The sequence below is a fragment of the Pipistrellus hanaki genome, assembly GCF_964339955.1.
Source record: "Pipistrellus hanaki genome assembly, chromosome: 5".
NCBI lineage: Eukaryota > Metazoa > Chordata > Mammalia > Chiroptera > Vespertilionidae > Pipistrellus > Pipistrellus hanaki.
The window spans coordinates 4083384-4101748 of NC_140507.1; the positions used below are offsets into that span (position 1 = coordinate 4083384).

Below are 18365 nucleotides of genomic sequence, written 5' to 3' on the forward strand. Positions count from 1 at the left end.
GTTTTAAATGTTGGAAATTCATTTTTTAAAAATATATTTTATTGATTTTTTACAGAGAGGAAGGGAGAGGGATAGAGAGTTAGAAACATCGATGAGAGAGAAACATCGATCAGATCAGCTGCTTCTTGCACACCTCCTACTGGGGATGAGCCTGCAACCCAGGTACATGCCCTTGACCGGAATCAAACCTGGGACCCTTCAGTCCATAGGCTGACACTCTATCCACTAGCCAAACCGGTTTCGGTGGAAATTAATTTTTAAAAATCGTGAAAAGCAACAGGACAAACAAAATCTATTTGTGCACTGATCTTTCCCTATAGACCATCTCTTTTCCGAGTTAGCGCTAGGAGAGAGGAGGGACATTTTAGTAACGTAGACATGGCACTTGCAAAGTCAAGACGGAGGGCAGGGCAGCTGCAGGCCATTTGGTTCGGTGGGAGCACGAGGGAGAGGAGCTGCAGGGCAATCCGTCAGGCCGTGGACGTGGGTGTGCAAAACGCCACCAGTGCTCACTGGGGCCTGCATTTCAGTTCACATCATGATGGCCACGGAGTGGAACGAAGCCCTGCATCACGCCACAGCCCTCCTGCCCACCCCACACCTGTCAGTGTGAGGGTCCAGCAGGAGCAGGCCATCCCACCAGCTGTTCTGCTGCTCCACATACGAAAAGATGGCAACCAGGATTGCTAGTGAGACGGACTTTATCTATGGTAGAAAACAATGCCAAGTCTACTTGAATTAAGAAACATTTCCAAATTTTATTCATAAAATTAACCCAAACAGCAACAATGAATATACAGAGCCACATACCAATAACAAACCAGGCAGGAAACAATATATTCCAGAGACAGCTTGAACGACTTTATTATTTTTAATTTTTATTTTTAAAATATATTTTTATTTTTTTACAGAGAGGAAAGGAGAGGGATAGAGAGTTAGAAACATCGATCAGCTGCCTCCTGGGGACGTACCAGCAACCAAGGTACATGCTCTTGATCAGAATCGAACCTGGGACACATGAGTCCGCAGGCTGACGCTCTATTCACTGAGCCACACCGGTTAGGGCTTGAACAATTTTAAAGGAATACACACCAGGCTAAAAACTTACAGCTAGACATTGGTTTTACAACAGGTGACATTTATTCCTGCATTTTTTCAGTAAGTTCTTCCCTATATTTGCCTTTCTCTTTTCTAACTTGCTGAGATTTAGCTTTGCGTTCAAGAATTTTTTCCCGATCTTTGTCGTTTTGGCCTGGTGATAACCACCTTTCAGGAGTGAGAAAACAAACCTTTGTTTTTTAATTTTTATTTTTAAAATATATTTTATTGATTTTTTACAGAAAGGAAGGGAGAGAGATAGAGAGCTAGAAACGTCCATGAGAGACAAACATCGACCATCTGCCTCCTGCACACCCCCCATCGGGGATGTGCCCGCAACCAATGTACATGCCCCTGACCGGAATCGAACCTGAGACCTTTCAGTCCGCAGACCGACGCTCTACCACTGAGCCACACCGGTTTTGGCCAAACCTTTGTTTTTTTAAGTGTGAAGGATTTATAACCTCGATCAGTGTGTACAGCAGAGGTCCCCTCAACAACAGCAGCTTAGGTTCTTTCTGCCACCCAACCGCCTACCCCTCGGATTCCTGAGACTAGGACACCATTTAGATAGGTTAGTGAAAGAAAATTTCATTCGGGTTGGGAAAAGTTACATGACCTGCCGATCCTCCATTGGCTGGCAAATGCATTAAAAAACACTTGCATTCCGCCCTGACCGGTTTGGCTCAGTGATGGAGCGTTGGGGGAGGGTCCTATGCGGCGGGGGTCACAGTCCGCGAGTAAGAACCATCCCTCCACTCACCTCCCTGGCGCCGGAAGTGCTCAGAGGGTGCGCTCGCCCGGCAGGAAGTGAGCTTCCAGGCCGCGCATGCGCAGAAAAAAAAAAGCGGTGCCCATTCCTTCTAAATGAAGCCGAATGGCGCCCCATGCGGATTGGGGCGGAACCGCAGGACCGCGTTTCCAGGGCCCCCTGGATAGATCCTGCAGAGAACCGCGAAGAACCGGCACCTCTGGGGAGAAGGAGCCTTTTTTTTTTTTTTTTTTTGCAGGACCTGCAATATAGGCTCATTGATGTCCTTCTATTTCTGTTTAACTATATTTTTTATTGGTTCATAGGCTGAAGCTCAACCACAGAGGCATGCCAGTGGGGCTTGATGTTCTTTTAACAGGTACACCATCGATAGCCTTTTTCTGACCCCAAACTCTTCCTTGGCAGAAGTTGTCTAGGCATATTGCTGGGGTGCCTTTAACGTCATGATGCTTCACATGCAATCTGCTGACTTGCTTCTTAAAATCATCGAGAAGCCTGTTCAAAGCGCAGGTTTTCATGCTCCGCCACAGTCCAGCAAACCCAGACTGGGGTAAGTTGGGGCCAGGAAATCTGAATTTAAAGCAAGCACTCCCCCCATCAGATGTTTGAAGATCGTGAATAACCAACCACCTGGCTTTGCAAAACTCCCCCCACCACACACCACCACATACACACCCCAATGTTTTAGCCCTGTTTGAAAGCTGGGGTTGTAAAGTCAGACCTTGACCCAAGTGCCTCTTCATGTTGCTGGCCCTTGGGGAGCCGCCTCCGTGTTTCTGAGCCTCAGTTTGCTCATCTGTGAAATGGGAATGATCTTAGTAAGTGCCTCATGGAGTTATTACGAGGGCTAAATGAGTTGATTTGTTTACAGTGTGTAGAGCAGTGTCTGGCACACAGCGCTCAATTACAGTCATCGATGTTCCTAATCTCCCAGGAAGTCCTAAACCGGGCCTCGCACTCACTGTCCTAGCATTCAGACTCTCCCCATTAACTCTAGATGACACAAACCGCAAGTTTTCTGTGTTTGATGTGAACACAGGGGATGCACCCAACCGGGGGAGCTCGGGTTGTGGTCTCTGTTTTTGTTGTTGTTTGTTTTATAACCTCCGCAAACGCCTCCAGAAAGGCCACTCGCTTTCCCCATCTGAGGAGTGGGAATATTGGTGGCATTTACCTCAGGGGTTAGGTGTCGGGATTAAACAAACCCTTAGCACAATGCTTGACACAAAGTAAGCACTTAATACTGATGGAAATTACTGTTTATTCAATGAATGACCAGTGTAGGCTAATTTTATTAGGCTGAGCTAATTTTATTTACTGTCAGGTGTTGTGCTAACAGCTTTACAGACATTACCTTATTTAATCTGTAAACAGGCTTCTGAGTTGTCCCTTTGACAGGTGAGAAAGCAGGTTCTGAATGAGATAGGAATGATGGGTGAACATGACCCAGCATATACACTCATTAAGGTTGTCACCTGGGAAAAGTGCTGCACATTACACTGAGTGGCCAGCTTATTGTGATCTCTGAACCCATAATAATCTGGCCACTCAGTGTGTGTGTGTGTGTGTGTGTATTAGAGGCCTGGTGCATGAATTCATGCATGGGTAGGGTCTGGCCAGCCTGGCCAGGGGGAGGGGACATGGGCAGTTGGCCGGCCTGCCTGCTGGTCAAATTCCTGGTCAAGGGGACAATTTGCATATTAGCCTTTCATTATATAGGATATACACTGAGTGGCCAGATTATTATGCATTCAAAGATCATCATCATCTGGCCACTCAGTGTATGTTTCAGAGAGGAAGGGAGAGAAAGAGAAACATCAATGACGAGAATCATCTATCGGTTGCCTCCTGCACACCCCAGACTGGCTGTGAGTGTCATTACCATTCAAGTCACAGACAAGCAGGAAAAGAGAGATGGAACATCAAAGATGACCTTCCTGCAGACGGCCGGCTCCCATAGGCTCCCTGATGTGTCTGTCCACGTTCGTGCTGTCCCAGTGGAGACCCTGCGGGGCTGGCCAGCCGGAAGGCACAGCCGGTAAGTCCCTCTGTCAGGGCTGATGAGGGTCCGTCTCCCTTTGCTGAGCTGGAGGATGAACTGGGAATGCCAGGTCCTTGGGAATGGAGACTGTATGAAATGCCTGCTTTTATGCCGCCCTCGGCTGGAAGCCACGGGACAATGTCAGCCCTGCTCGTAGGACATCACATCCCTTGGGAAAGCTGATACGGATCTAATACCGTTTTTGAAAAGCCACCAGGTACCCCGTGCCCGAATACATGAGCTCGTTCTGACCCGGGATAACTGACTTGCACGTATTGTAGATTTAATTTCTGCCATATTCTTACAAGATTGTGGTCCTCTTAGCCTCATTTCCAACTGGGGAAACTGAGGCACTGGCAGGGGCTACGTGGCTAGCAAAGGGCAGGTTCCGGGAACGGCCTGGAGGGACTCCACAAAGGAAGCGCTGGGTCCCCAGGGTGACTTCTGACCCTCCTCACAGGTCCTTTCCGCATTTCCCCGCTCCTGTCCTGGGGATCTCAGTGCCCTCCTGGGACCGAGCCCCCGGGCTGCCGGCCCCAATCGAGTAGAACGAAACACACAGCAACGTTTCTGAAAATCAGCCCTTTAATCTATTCAAACCCGAGGAGCGGGGACACATTTTGCCCCTTGAGATGTTTGTCTGTAATCACGGCTCTGAGGTGTGTCCTCCACAGGAAACCGACATCGCCTGCGTCCTCAAGGGTCTTGTCTCTTTAAATGCATCATCCAAGTGGAATTTCGACGCCTGTGCACCCCACACACGTCCCGCCCTCCCCGCCCACCCTCTACAGGGACTCCTCTTTGTCGCTGGGGAACAGAATGTAAAAAAAAAAAAATTAAAAATCCATCTAAGTGGCCAGAGATACCAGAAATAACCGAACACACATCAGTCAACACATACGCAAGCGGGGAAGCTGTCCTCCTGGAATTCAGAGCCAAGGATTACAAACAGCAGAGACGCGAGCTCTCTCCACAGATAGTTCCAGCTCCTGGCCCCCACGCCCCTTCATCACAGAAGTATGCGAACCATCTTGGTCTAAATGGAAAGCCGGCTGCCTCTCCCGGGGACAGGGCATACCTGAAATTCCCAGGGGAGGGCGCCTGGACCTCCCTCCCTTTTAGGACTGAAGGGGAAGGATGAGGGGGGAGGAGGGGGAAGGGACCCACCTCAGGAGCAAGTGGGGGGACCATGGAACCGCCCCAGGGACCAGGAACGTGGTGTGTGGCCAGCCCCTGGGAAGCTCAGTGGCCAGAGGCCTACCCTGAGGCTGCAGAGAGGGCCACGGGCATGGGTCCCTCCACAGCCGGGAGGTGGACGTCCAGACGGGGGAGGGGAGGGTCAGCTTTGCTTCCCCCTCCTAAGGCCTTGGGACGGATGGCCGCCGCGGGGAGAGGCCGCGACATGATTGTTTTAGGGCGCAGAGAAAGGGGCGCCCCGCCTGACCCGGTGCACAAACCCTGTCTGTTCTCAAAGGGTGATTCCAGTCACAGCCAGCCCCTCCGCCCAGAGACGCTGCTGTCACGCAGCGGGGGGCTGAGGCACGTCGGTGGGGGTCCGGAGGAGTGGGGTGTGTGGAGGAAGGGGAACCCGCCACCGCCCAGTGACTCGGGAGGAGAGAGAGATGTGGGGTGAGGCCTCTGGGCCAGGCAGCAGAGGGTGTGGCTGAAGCGAGGGTGCCCCCTCCAGCGCCACAGCCCAGGGGCGGCCTGGGAAGTACCATCCTTCGTTGAAGGCTCCAGGTAGGGTACCTTTGGGCAGCCTGGCCCAGAGCCGAGGCCGGGCCTGCGGGTGGCTGCCCGTGGGGGAACCCGAGGGATTCGTGCGTCCAAGAGGTGGGGCTGAGAGATTGTCAAAGCCTGGCGGAGAGCTGGTCCGCAAGGAATCTGGGCTGGTCCCACAAGAGAGAAGGGAGCGCAGCCCGCCCAGGAGTGGTCCCCAACACCCCGAGCACCCCTCGCCTGACTCTGGTCTAGTGGGTCCCCGGGGGAAGGGACATTAGCGTAATTCATCTAACATTGAACATGGGGAAGAGAGGTAGCTTCAGAGCCATGAGCCACCTGCTACCTCCCCCCTCCCCACCCCCACTTTGGGATGCAGCCAGATCCTGGGCCAGACAGCGGGCAGGGGAGACGGGGCGCTGGAGGCGGGCTGGCACTGCCCAGGGTCCTCGCCGGCCGGGCGGGCAGGTGGTCAGTGCATCTTGCCCAGCTGGATCTTCTTCCAGGCCTCCGAGGCGGTGAAGATACACGAGTCCAGAATGCCAGCTACTGTGAAGGTCCCGCCGATGATGGCACAGATCTGAAAGCGGGGGAGGCCAGAGGTCAGCGCTGCGGGGAGTGCCGGGCCAGTCCCCGCCCACATCACGAGACAATGAGCTCAGCCAGCACAGGCGCTCTGCCCCATTACGCTCACCCCACGGCAGTCAGTGGGGCCTGGAGCACACTCAGGGCTCAAAAAGCCCACTCACTGGGTGATGAGGTTAATAGTCCTATATAATAAAGAGGTAATGTGCAAACTGACCATCACTCCAGCACACAAGATGGCCACCCCCATGTGGTCAAAGATGGCCGCCCCCATGTGGACATAAGATGACCACCACAAGATGGCTGCCACAAGATGGCTGGCAGGGGAGGGCAGTTGGGGGCAACCTGGCCTGCAAGGAGGGCAGTTGGGAGGGACCAGGCCTGCAGGGGAGGGCAGTTAGGGATGATCAGGCTGGAAGGGAAGCAGTTAGGCACCAATCAGACTGGCAGGGGAGTGGTTAAGGGGTGATCAGGCTGGCAGGCAGAAGTGGTTAGGGGCAATAAGGAAGGCAGGCAGGTAGGCAGGCGAGCGGTTAGGAACCAGCAGTCCTGGATTGTGAGAGGGATTCCAGATTGGAGAGTGTTTAGGCTGGGCTGAGGGACACCCCCACCCCCTTGCATGAATTTCATGCACTGGGCCTCTAGTAATAATAATAAAAGTAATCAGCAGCAGCTCCTTCAATTCTCATATTAACCTTCTGAGGAAGGGGATCAGTGGACCCATTTCACAGTTGAGGAAACTGAGGCTTAGTGAGGTAACTGCGCTGAGACTTGAACCCTGGTATGGTTGGACCCTGGAACCGGTGGTCTTCTCTAATTTATCAGCGATTTACAATCCCATTTGCAGAGGAAGGAAAGGAGGTTCAAAAAAGTGGCACCACTGGCCCAAGGTCACACAGCCAGCAAGTGGCAACCCTGGGACTTGAACCTGCATCTGACAGGTCCAGGCGCAGCGCTGCCTGTGACAGAGCTGGGGTGGGCTGCAGAGGCAGCAGTGCCCTGATCGCTCTCTCACAAGCGTGCATGCTACCCGTGGGATGGGCAGCCATCAGATGATCATACCAATAAATGCAACATTCCGCCAAGGCCAAGGGCAGCAGAGGAGAAGGGCCCGCGCTGCGACCAGAAAGCTCCACTGAGGGCGAGGGGCTCAGGGCCCTGTGCTTTGGGACAGGATGTCGCTGTGGGGCTGTCCATGAATGTGGCCCCTTCCCCGGCCTCCGCCACAGGGTGCCGGGAGTAACGTCTCCCTGTTGTGACGACCAAAATGTCCCCAGAAATTGTCACCTGTCCCTGGAGCTCAAAACTGCTCCCGATTAAGAACCGCTACAGTAGGGGATGCTCATGAGTGTCACCTGGATGTCTGTACTCCGGAACTTCCTGCCACATGACGGCCACACAAAACACACAGCGCTGACAGCGCCTTCTCTGTGCCGGGCACGGTCTGGGGGTTTGTGGGGTGTGTGTGTGTGTGTGTGTTCATGCCTCTCATCACGGAGCCCCCGGGCAGCCTGACGAGCTGAGCAGCATTCCCGAGCCAAGGAAACGGAGGCACAGAGACGCCAGGCCACTGTCTGAGCCACAGTGACTCGTGGCCGCACGGGGACACAGAACTCCGGGGGGTCTGTCTCCGGACCCCACGCGGCTGCCTCTCAGGCACGGAATGTGCCCGCCCCTGCGTTCCTCACGCGGCTGTGAGGCTGCCGGCACTGTGGCCTCAGCATTTTCTGACCCACCGGTGAGCTGCCTCTGGTGCCCAAAGAGAATCCATCGAGTGTGCACGAGGAGAAAGAGCAGCGCACAGCAGGTTTGCGAGAGAGCTTCAATGCATTTCCCTCTTAGGAACAAACCTCATGCTGTCCATAGGAACCAATGCACCCTCCACCCTCCACCGGGGGGGGGGGGGGGGTACCTCTTCTCTCATGTACCCTCGTGGCCCAGAGAGGGCGATAACTCGTCCGAGGCCACACAGCAAGTGCGTGGCAGGGCCGAGTCCATCTGCCTGCAGAGCTCTCTCACGCCCCCACATGCTGGGCAGCCCCAGAGAGCCCCTGAGCCTGCCTGGAGGCACCCCTGGGTGGCCGGCCAGCAGGCCCCTCGGCCCCTGGAGGACTCTGGGAGAGGGCAGCCTTCACGGACCCTCCAGTGCCAGTGGAGGCGGCCAGGAGACACGGCGGAGGCCAGAGGGAAGACGGATGGAACCAGCATTTATTTTTAAAACGATATTTCTACGAGATGAGCTCAGCGGAGGCCCGAGGCCGGGGCAGACAGAGCGGGTCTGTGGGCTGGGCTGGGCTCGGGGCAGCTGGCATTCCAGTAATAACAGCCTGAAACCGGAGCGGCCCCAGGGGGCGCGGGCCGGGCCGGGGGGGGGGGGGTCACCGTGGAGCGGGGCAGCGGGCACGGCCCCCCAGCATGACGGCAGGCACTTCCCGAGGCCGATGACGGCAGGGCGGGGCTAATTTGGGGGGAGCAGGTCAGATGATGGAGTTTTACACCACAAAGTGCTTTTAGAGCTTGGCCTGGAGAGTAGGAAAATGTGACTTAAGTGCAACGGAGCAAATAATGAAAAAATGAAAAATAACCACACACACACATACACACACACACACACACACACACACACACACACACGTCTATATTCATGGACACACTCCGGACCCCGAGCGGGTCCGTGATTCACAGGCTGAAGGCTCCCGTCACCGGGCAGGCCCGCAGACAACGCACGCATTGAGGTGCACGGGGAAACACACGGCTGTGGGGAAACTGAGGCCCTGGGACCTGGGAGGCCCTGCCGGGGGCCCGCGGGAACCCAAGGATGCCCCCAGCTCAGCAGCCTGTCCCCCGAGACCCTCCGTCTGCCGAAGGCGCCGGTCACTGGCCAACTGAGGAGGGGAAATTTGGACACTTTTTTTGAGGGGGGGAAGAGGGGGCTCAAAAGCTGAAAGAAATCTTCCCACCACACCCCCCGATGCTGCCACAGCCCCCGACTGGCTCACCCAGCGGCGATGACTGGTGGGAGGGCCGGGAGGGCCCGGGATGCTGCCATGAGCCTGGTCCCAGCACCCAGCGCCAGGCTAGCACAGCTGGACCCGCCCAGGGAGGCATCAGCCACGCCAGCCCTCGTCCTGGGAAGGTCACGGGGACGTACAAGGAGCCAGGAGGCTGCACGGATGGCGGCCTGCCCTCGGGCGCAGGCCCTAACGTAGGGGTGTCAAACTCAATCAGAGAAGGGGCCAAAATCTAAAATCCAGCCTAAATTGCGGGCTGAATGGTTTACTGAACAGTCATCAACTGACAATGTCATAAACTGACAGCGGAGTGCAGTGATGACAGCGCGGTGCGGGCCACATTGCAAGGCCTGGCGGGCTGGATTTGGCCCGCGGGCCTTGTGTTTGACACATGTGCAACGGGTGGTGGCAAGATTGCGGGCTTCCTCTGCGATTCCGTGGCTGATGGGGGGTGACCAGCCGCAGACGTGAGGAGGCCGACGCGTATCTCAAGAAGACACTGAGGAAGGGGCAGGTGCCCTGACCGGTGTGGCTCAGTGGATAGAGCATCGGCCTGTGGACTGAAGGGTCCCAGGTTCGATTCCGGTCAAGGGCATGTACCTTGGTTGTAGGCACATACCTAGCAGGGAGTGTGCAGGAGGAGGCAGCTGATGGATATTTCTCTCATTGATGTTTTCTAACTCTCTGTTACTCTCCCTTCCTCTTTGTGAAAAATCAATAAAATATAAAAATTTTAAAAAAAGAAAGAAAAAGGGTAGGTGACAGGGGGCGGGAGACAGGGCATCTCCCTGACCGGTGGGGACAGGCCCAGGGTGAACACAAGGGAAAACACAGCGAATCACAGTCGCGACACTCGGTTGCCACAGCCCGCCGCTCTGCACGCAGAAGAGCAAGGAGAACGGGGCCTCCGAGGCAGAGGCCGGGAGGCGAGGCCCTCCGCGCTGGCCGTGAGGTGGACGGGGCAGGTGGGTGAGGTGAGGGCTGGGAAGTCCCCGGGGCCATCCCCCTGTGACAGCAGAGAGAGCCGGCGGCTTCCGGAAGCAGAGTGCCGGCTGTCACTCACTCTGGCTGTCACTGGGCCTCAGCCTTTCCCTCTACAAAATGGGGAGACCATCCGTTCCTGCCTCGCCAGCTGCTGCGCCGCAGGGAATGCCGCGGGAGCTCCGAGCACCCAGTAGGTGCTCAGTAAAAATCCCCCTTCTGGTTGACCAACCTGGTCGCTAGACCTGAGATTTTCTAAACCTCCCGAAGAACAACGGGTCAGGCATGGCGTACCCCCAGGTCAGGCCTCCATTCCACTTCCTTCCTGGCTCTTTAAAGGAGCATGTCAGTTCATGGAACGACAGGCAGATTCTCTGCAGCTGCCTGGACCCCGGGCCCTGCGAGGACAGTTCTGCAGACGGGGGAGCTGAGGCGCAGACATGGCGTGTCCTCAGGTAAGCGCCAAGAAGGGCATGTGCTGGTTCGGGGCAAAGCACCGAGGCCTCAGGGAGCTTCCGTTCTTCGGCCCACCCCAACCCCCTGCTCCCGCTCTCACTTCCTGAAAGCCCGCGGGGTGGGCGACAGCACAGCGCCTGACGCACAGTAGGTGCTTAGCAAGTGGGTCCAGCAGTGACGGAGTGGGAGGGTACATGGACGAAGGAACAAACGAATGAGTGACTTGCTCAGAAACAGAGCAGGACCCCCAGGGGGCAAAGGTGACTCTCACAGGATGGCCGCGTCCCCTCCCACTGCGTGCTCTTGCATCACCCAAGCTCCCCGGGCCTCAGTTTCCCTGCTTTTACACACGAGGAGGCTAATCCTCGCTGGTCAGGGCTGCAGTGGGACTGAGTGTCCGTGCCAGCCTCCAATGCCTGTTCCCTTGGTCCCTCACTGCTGCCAGGCTTTGTACCCCCCCGACCAGGCCCAGGACAGTGGTCGGTGTGTGTGTGTGTGTGTGTGTGTGTGTGTGTGTGTGTGTCTGTGGCGGGGGAGGGGAGGGTGGCACGGGGGACGCGGGGGACGGGGGTGAAAAGCAGGGCCACTGAGTCAGGGAGGGCCGCTGCGGCCAGCACCTGCAAACTCCTTGGCCAGCAGCCCCAGCTCAGGACCCCTCGATCGCCAGGCCCCAGAGAGTCTGAGGCCAGCGCTTCGCTCAGCTCCTGGCAGGAGTCCTCGGTAACACCCCTGTGTTCCCGCAGGGGCCCCCTCCCCCGGCTGCCAGCTTCCCGGCTCCTCGGGCCAGAATGAAGTCAGCCTGGCTACCTGAAAAGAAGGGGTGTGGGTGCGTGTGTTTCCCTTCCGTGTTAATTGGGGCTCCTAATTCCGTGTGCTATTTCACCGGCCTGGCTGGGGCTGAATCCCCCTGTTGTCCCACCAGCACCCCCTCCCCATCTGTGGGCACCCCCCCACCCCCATTGACTTCTCTGCAGCGAGCACCGAGCCAGTGAGACAGACACCCACGTGGGGTGGGGGAGCTGGGGGGCTCCCGAGGACACACTCCCAGGGTCAGATCCCAGCTCTGCGGCTCTGGCCGGGGAGACCCGCTGGCCTCTCTGAGCCTCAGTTTCTCCCATCTGTAAAATGGGGCCCACCGTGAGGCCCGAGTCCACCCCCGCCCCCTCACCCTGTTCCAGCCGCCCGCTGCACTCAGTGCCGGGAGCCATCCGCTCCCCTCCCGGCAGCGGCGCGAGCAGCTTGTGGAAAAGCACAGGCGGAGGAAATAAATAATGAAGCCGGTGCCATCAGGGCTGGCGGCGGCAGACAGGCTGGAGCCGAGGATGAGAACACGGAGCCGGAGCCCGCGAGGCGGAGGTGGGGGCTGTCTCGAGGGAAGCCGATGACTGGGCCCCGGGAAGGAGCCGGGGGTGGAGGAGCGGGGGTGGTGCCCCCACCCAGGGTGTCAGAGGGCCCATGCACACCCTCCAGAGCAGGAGCCCGGGGGACAGGAGCCCTCCCTTGCCCTGTTCACAAGGGGTCCCCCACTCAGGAAAAAGCCACTTCACTGAGCACCTGCTATGTGCCAGGTCTGAGCCGGCACCGTCTCCTGCCTTCTCACTCAGTCCTGGCAAGTGCGAGGGGAATGGGGGAGGCCCGTTCCACAGATGGACAAACAGGCGCAGGGAGCGACCGACTTATCCGAGGTCACACAGCCGCCGGGAGGGCGACAGGAAGCTGGGTCTGGGAGGCTGGCTGCAAGGACCCACTTTTCCCAGTGAATCCCCCCGCCCCCCCGTGTCACCCCACCCTGCAGTCCCCTCGGTCCCCGTCTTCATGCTCAGGTGGTTTCTTTATCTTTTGTTTTCTCAATTCTGTCGTCCAATGTCCTGAAGGGAGGGGTGGTCGGCCCTCGGCCACGTTTATGAAGCAGGAAGCCGTGAGGCTGAGTGAGCAAAAGGGAGCCCGCCCCATTCTACTGGCCCTTCCGGCTCCGCTCAGCCGTCCGGAAGGATCCGGACTGAAGCGGTTTGCACATGTCCAGGCCCACTGAGTCACTGAGCTGCTGCTCTGGGTTCGTTCTGTTCCTCAGAAACGGCCTTGGGGGAGGACCAAGGTGGACAGTCCTCCCTCCGGCCCTGACACCTGGGTATCCCCCGCCAAGATGCAAGCCTTGTCCTAGCTGGTGTGGCTCAGTGGACAGAGTGTCAGCCTGCGGACTGAAGGGTCCCGGGTTCGATTCCGGTCAAGGACACATGGCCTTGGGGGTGTGGGCTCAGTCCCCAGTAGGGGCCGTGCAGGAGGCAGCTGATCCAATGATTCTCATCACTGATATTTCTCTCTCTCCCTTCCTCTCTGTAATCAATAATAATAAAAAAAAAGATGCAGCCTGTCCCGGGGCTCATGGTCCTGGGAAGGGAGACGCACGGAGGGACGGGGGAGAAGGAGAGAATCCAGGCTCTGAAAAGGCTGCAGTGCCAGGCCAGCCACAAGCTGGTCTCCCCGCACTCACCATCTCAGACTTGTCTCCTCCCGGCCCTTCCTCCCTCCTGCCCGCACCCGGCCCCTGCTGCCTGCGGTCTCCGGCAGACGCCTCCGGTGCCCACGCCGGTGAGCGGAAGGCGAGCAGATAAGGAGGAGGAAGCGTGCACACCACACGCTCGGCAGTCAGCGTTTTTCACCGACTGCGTGCACGCGGCTGTGATTTTTATCAGACGTGCTTCCTGCTGTATTTCCCCCTGGTTTCCCAGGACAGAAGTCACTGTATCAAAGGGTCCTGGTGTCCTCCCCAGGGCTCCGTGGCCCGCCTCATGGGTCTCCGTGGCCGGAACATCCCTGAGAGCTGTTGTTTTAAAAGAGGGAGGTGGCCGAAACCGGTTTCACTCAATGGATAGAGCGTGGGCCTGTGGACTGAAAGGTCCCGGGCTCGATTCCGGTCAAGGGCATGTACCTTGGTTGCGGGCACATGCCCAGTAGGGGTTGTGCAGGAGGCAGCTGATTGATGTTTCTGGCTCTCTATCCCTCTCCCTTCCTCTCTGTAAAAAAAAAAATCAATATAATATATATATATTTTTTAAAAATAAAATAAAAGAGGGAAGTGGGCTTTGGGGTCACGTTCCAGCCTTGTCGTTTCCTGGCTGTGTGACCTCGGACAGGTGTCTGTACCTCTCTGGGCCTCTTATATAAAACAGAATGACATCATCTACCTCGGAGGGCCCCTAGGAGGGCTAGCGGAGGTGACTATAAAATTCCCGGCACACACGGATTATATAAGAAGGGTAGCTGTCCCACTGTATCGGAGCTCCTTCGTGCCAGCCGGGCCCTGGCAGGGATCGTGTCTAATCGAGCCTCGCCTGCCGCCCATTGGGGGCCTGGCAGGGCCGGCCCGGCTTTCTGGTGGGCAGACACTCCCGGCCCCGGCACTCTGTGACTCCTGGCTGCCGCCCCCAAATAGAATGTAACGCACGGGGAAAGCAGCGCGGCCCCTGAGCCCTCCGATCTGTCACCACCACCCACTTGAAGGCCATCTCGAAAAGGGGCGTCGGCAAGTGGCGGGGGACACATGTGCGTGGGTGGGCGGGCGGGAGGGGCCACTTCACACTTGCACGCTGTTGAACACCAGCTGTTTATCCCCGGAGTGGAATTTTCCGGAATAGCACAGAGCAGACATCTGAGCAAGGGGGCCTGGGTGGCCGGAGAGGGGAGCGTGGGGCAGTCCGGTGGGTTCAGACCCACCTGACCACAAGACCCTGGGGGGGCAACTCCGAACAACCAGGGTCTCCATACTGAGAACTGCACTGGGGAGGCCCCTGGCCCCTCCCCTCCACACCCTCAGCCCCCCCTTCCACCCCCCTGCTGGACCCACCCCTCATTCCAGCCCACCCACAGCTGCTCTGCAGCCGCCACATGACGACACCCTGGCCCCCGCCCTCCTCAGCAGCCTCTCGGGGAGCTATTTGCAGAGCCCCCCACTTGGAGGCCGGGGCTTTGCACGCAAGTGTTTGGTTTTTAAAAAGAGAGAAAGAGAAGGCACGGCAGGTGCCCGCCCCACCCTTTGTGCCCTGTGCCTGCAGGGAAACGTCATCCCCACATCTGCTGTCCCCATCCCATCCCATCCCGTGACAAGCGTGACCCGTGCTGCACAATGACGCCATCTGCCAGGGACTGCCAGCTGGCTCAGGGCGGACCCTGGTTGCCATGGCAACCGAGATGGTGCCAGGGGGGCCTTCAGCAAAAAAAAAAACCTCACAAAGACCGACCAGCCTAATGATGTCAGGAGGTTCCCTGCAGCACGGCTCACACGGGGGTGGAGGAGGGGCTGGAGGCGGCGGGCTCTGGGTAATACAGTTCAGGCCCTCCCCTGCGCCCTCTGGGGACGCCCCCCCCATTGAAGCAGGCCACCTGGCCCCCCAGGACGTGCTGTGGGGGCCCCTGTGCACGGGCTCTGTGAAAGCCCTTCTCCTTCCCTCAGCCTAGAACTCCTCACCCCTCAGGCCCACCCCCGGCTCCCGTCTCAGCACCTTCCCAACCAGGGCGCCTGGCCCACCTCTGCCCCCACCCCCCTGGGCCCACCAGCCGGGAGCAGCCCGAGGCCGAGGTGACGTCTCAGTCGCCTATCCGGCTGCCTGGCACGTGGAAAATTCCAGCAAATGTTCAGCGAACAAACGCAGGGGCCTCCCTGCTCAGCCGCTCGCCGAGGGCTGCGGCCCTGAGCCTCCGCAGCCTGGCAGCGCAGGCACAGACGGGAAGGGGGACGGAGAGCCTTTTGGGCCCGTCCGCTGGCTGTGGGCACGGGGTGTCCCTTTCCCATGTCAGGGCCGCAGGCGACACCGGCAGGGGCACCTCCTGGTACCCTCGTCTGTATCTTATTCGGAACCAGCGGACCCTCCGGGGAGTAGAATGACCTGTTCACACATCCTGACTTTCGGGTCAAAGGGTTTGCGTACCTCCCTCCCGAGTGGCTGGCCCGAGGCCCGTGCACCAGGCGGAGTGCGCAGACCTCCCCCTCCCGCACAGCCTCCCCACCGCCATGGCGGCCCGTCTTTCCCACCCGCCAGTCTGCCGGACCGGACCGGACTTGCTGCTTCGAATCCCGGCCCTCCCACTCCCAGCGAACGTGGGCCTCCCACTGCCCGTGCGGTCTCCTCTGTGAACGCCGCCCTCGGCCCTTTTCCTTCCGATCATGTAACATGTCCTTAGTGCTCTGCAGGGGTTCTTTACGTGTAAATTCCTAAGCACATTCCGTCCTCGGAGGTGCGGTCAGTACCTTCCCCTGCCCGGGCCTGGTGGTTTAAGGACGGCAGGTGCCCTGTGCTGACCAGAAGTTCGGGTTTTCTATGGAGTCAGGGAACAGGAGGGCTGTCCCGAGGCTCAAACCCACAGGCTTTCCAGACCTGCGAAGAGTGATCCCCACGCGGCCCTGGGGGAGGTGGGTGGCTGTTCCCATGTTGTAGTTGGGACAGGAGGGCCGCTTTGCCTCCCGGCACCACTCCCCCCCTCCCGGGACAGGCCCCAGCTCCTCCCCTTGCAGTCTTTGTCCCTGGGGTCCCGGTGGAGCTGGCCAGCTGGAGACTCATTCACTGTCCAGGCCACAGGGATGGCGTGGGCCTGAGCCAGGCCAAGGACAGCACTGTCCCACCCGGGACGCAGGTGGAGTCGCTGAGAAAGAGGCCCTTCCTGCCGGTAAATTCTGTTTGTAAACGAAGCCGGTGCAGAGGACAGGGGCTGCAGGAAGGCCTATGGCAGACCATGCTTATGCCTGGACCCAGCCACGCCGAGGCCTGCCGACCCCTCAGCCCAGCTCCCTGTGGGGTCCCGTCTCTTCTGCAACTGAGTCAGCGCCAGAAAACCAAGTGCCAGGACTGGACCCCTGGACCCCGACTCCTGATCCAAAGGGGGAAGAGGGCCTTCAGGCCTCAGTTTCCCAATCTGGGAGGGGGGGGTACCCACCCCTCTGTGCACTGCCGCCGGCTCTGGCTGACACCAGACACCTCCAGGCCGGAGCAGGGCGCCGTGACCCTGCCGCAGTCCCCCAGGACCTTGTGAATGAGCCCAGGAAACCGGACACACGGTAACGAGCCCAGAGAAGAATGACATCAGCCCGAAGCTGTCTCCCTCCGTTGGCAGAGACAATGGCGGAGGAGGGGACAGGCAGGAAGGAAAGAAAGAGAAACCCTGTGAGATCAGCGGCTCTGGCTGGAAAACAGACCCGGGGAAGAAAGCGGGTGACCTAAGTCTTCGCTGCAGAATTCGCACGGCAGAGGAGAAACAAGAAACCCTGCTGGCACGGATACCCACAAAATGGAAAAAACTGGGGGCAACCATGAACACTGAATGGAGCCACACACAGGCCTGCTTCAGAAGGGAGCACTCCCCGCTGGAAGCATTTTCCTGGCGCACCACCGCCGACACTGACGTGTGCTGACGACAGCTCTGCACACGGGTGTGTGTGTGTGTGTGAGTGTGTGTGTGTTAGTGTGTGTGCGTGTGTGTGTGTGTGTGTGTGCGTGAGTGTGTGTGTGAGTGTGTGCGTGTGTGTGTGTGTGTGAGTGTGTGTGCGTGTGTGTGTGAGTGTGTGTGTGAGTGTGTGCGTGTGTGCGTGTGTGAGTGTGTGTGCGTATGTGAGTGTGTGTGCGTGTGTGTGTGTGTGTGAGTGTGTGTGTGTGTGTGTGTGTGTGTGTGTGAAAGCCCCCTGTGGGACAGCCCCGCCCCCAGTCCCGAGGGCCGTGCCCTGTTTCTTTAAGAGCCAGGGGAGGCGCCCGCCCACTCACCGTGGTGATGAACCTGTACAGGGGCTGCCGTCTCTCTGTGTACTTGACCGTGATGGGGCTGAGGTCGTAGCGGAACCAGATGGCAGGGATGATGCGGCCGGTGTGGCTGTAGGCGACGTACTCCTGGGGGGGAGAAGAGACGGGGGTGAGGGGGGCAGGTGCGGAGGGCATGGGTTCAGGTGCACAAGCCGCATCTCACCGTGGGTGGGGGGTGGAACCGGGGTTCCCCCTGCCACCCCCGCGAATGGGCCTTCCCCCCTCTCTCTCCAGGGAGCCAGACGCACCGGCCCCTCCCTCACCCCCGCCCCAGAGCCTTTGCCGCCGCCGGCGGTCTGGACGGGCATCGTTGCCGGGGGCATTTGACCTTGGCTGCCTGGAAACCGTCCCTATGTGGATCCCAGAGGCAGCGCACGAATAAAAATAAGGACCGGAGAGCACAAAGGGAAAAGGACAAGTGCGGTCTGGGCTCATTCTGAATAAAGGTCTCCCTCCTGCTTCCTGGGCCACGCGAAACCCGTTCATTCATTCAGTCAGCAAGCTTCCTGCCTACGCCCTCTCCCGTTTGCTGGCGCCATGCTGGCAGCTGGGGACCCCAAGGGAGCAGAGGGGGTCACGGTCTGGGGAAGGCAGATGTAACAATATGTGCAGCCCTGGCCAGTTTGGCTCAGTGGATAGAGTGTAGGCCTGTGGACTGAAGGGTCCCCGGTTCGATTCCAGCCAAGGGCACATGCCTGGGTTGCAGGCTCCATCCCCGGTGGGGATGGTGCAGGAGGCAGCCCATCAATGATTCTCTCTCATCATTGATGTTTCTATCTCTCCCTCCCTCTTCCTTCCTCCCTGAAATCAATACAGAAATAAATATATATATTTATATGTAAATAAATACGTGCAATACTGCGACACCATGCACGCTGTGATCGAGGGACACGGAGTCCTACAGGAGCCACCGGCCA

General features: G+C 58.2%; 1 protein-coding gene across 1 annotated transcript in view; it reads right to left on the minus strand.

Annotated features, from left to right (window-relative positions):
* Positions 1-4478: 4478 nt before the first annotated feature.
* The window catches only part of ERGIC1 (endoplasmic reticulum-golgi intermediate compartment 1), a 74254-nt gene continuing 60367 nt past the window's right edge, over positions 4479-18365 (minus strand). Inside the window, exons 9-10 of the mRNA XM_084886208.1 lie at positions 17413-17535; positions 4479-6210 (exon numbers count right to left, since the gene is read on the minus strand). Of these exons, the coding sequence (XP_084742334.1) occupies positions 6103-6210; positions 17413-17535 (231 nt within the window). The 3' untranslated portion in view covers positions 4479-6102. The remainder of the gene's footprint in view (positions 6211-17412; positions 17536-18365) is intronic.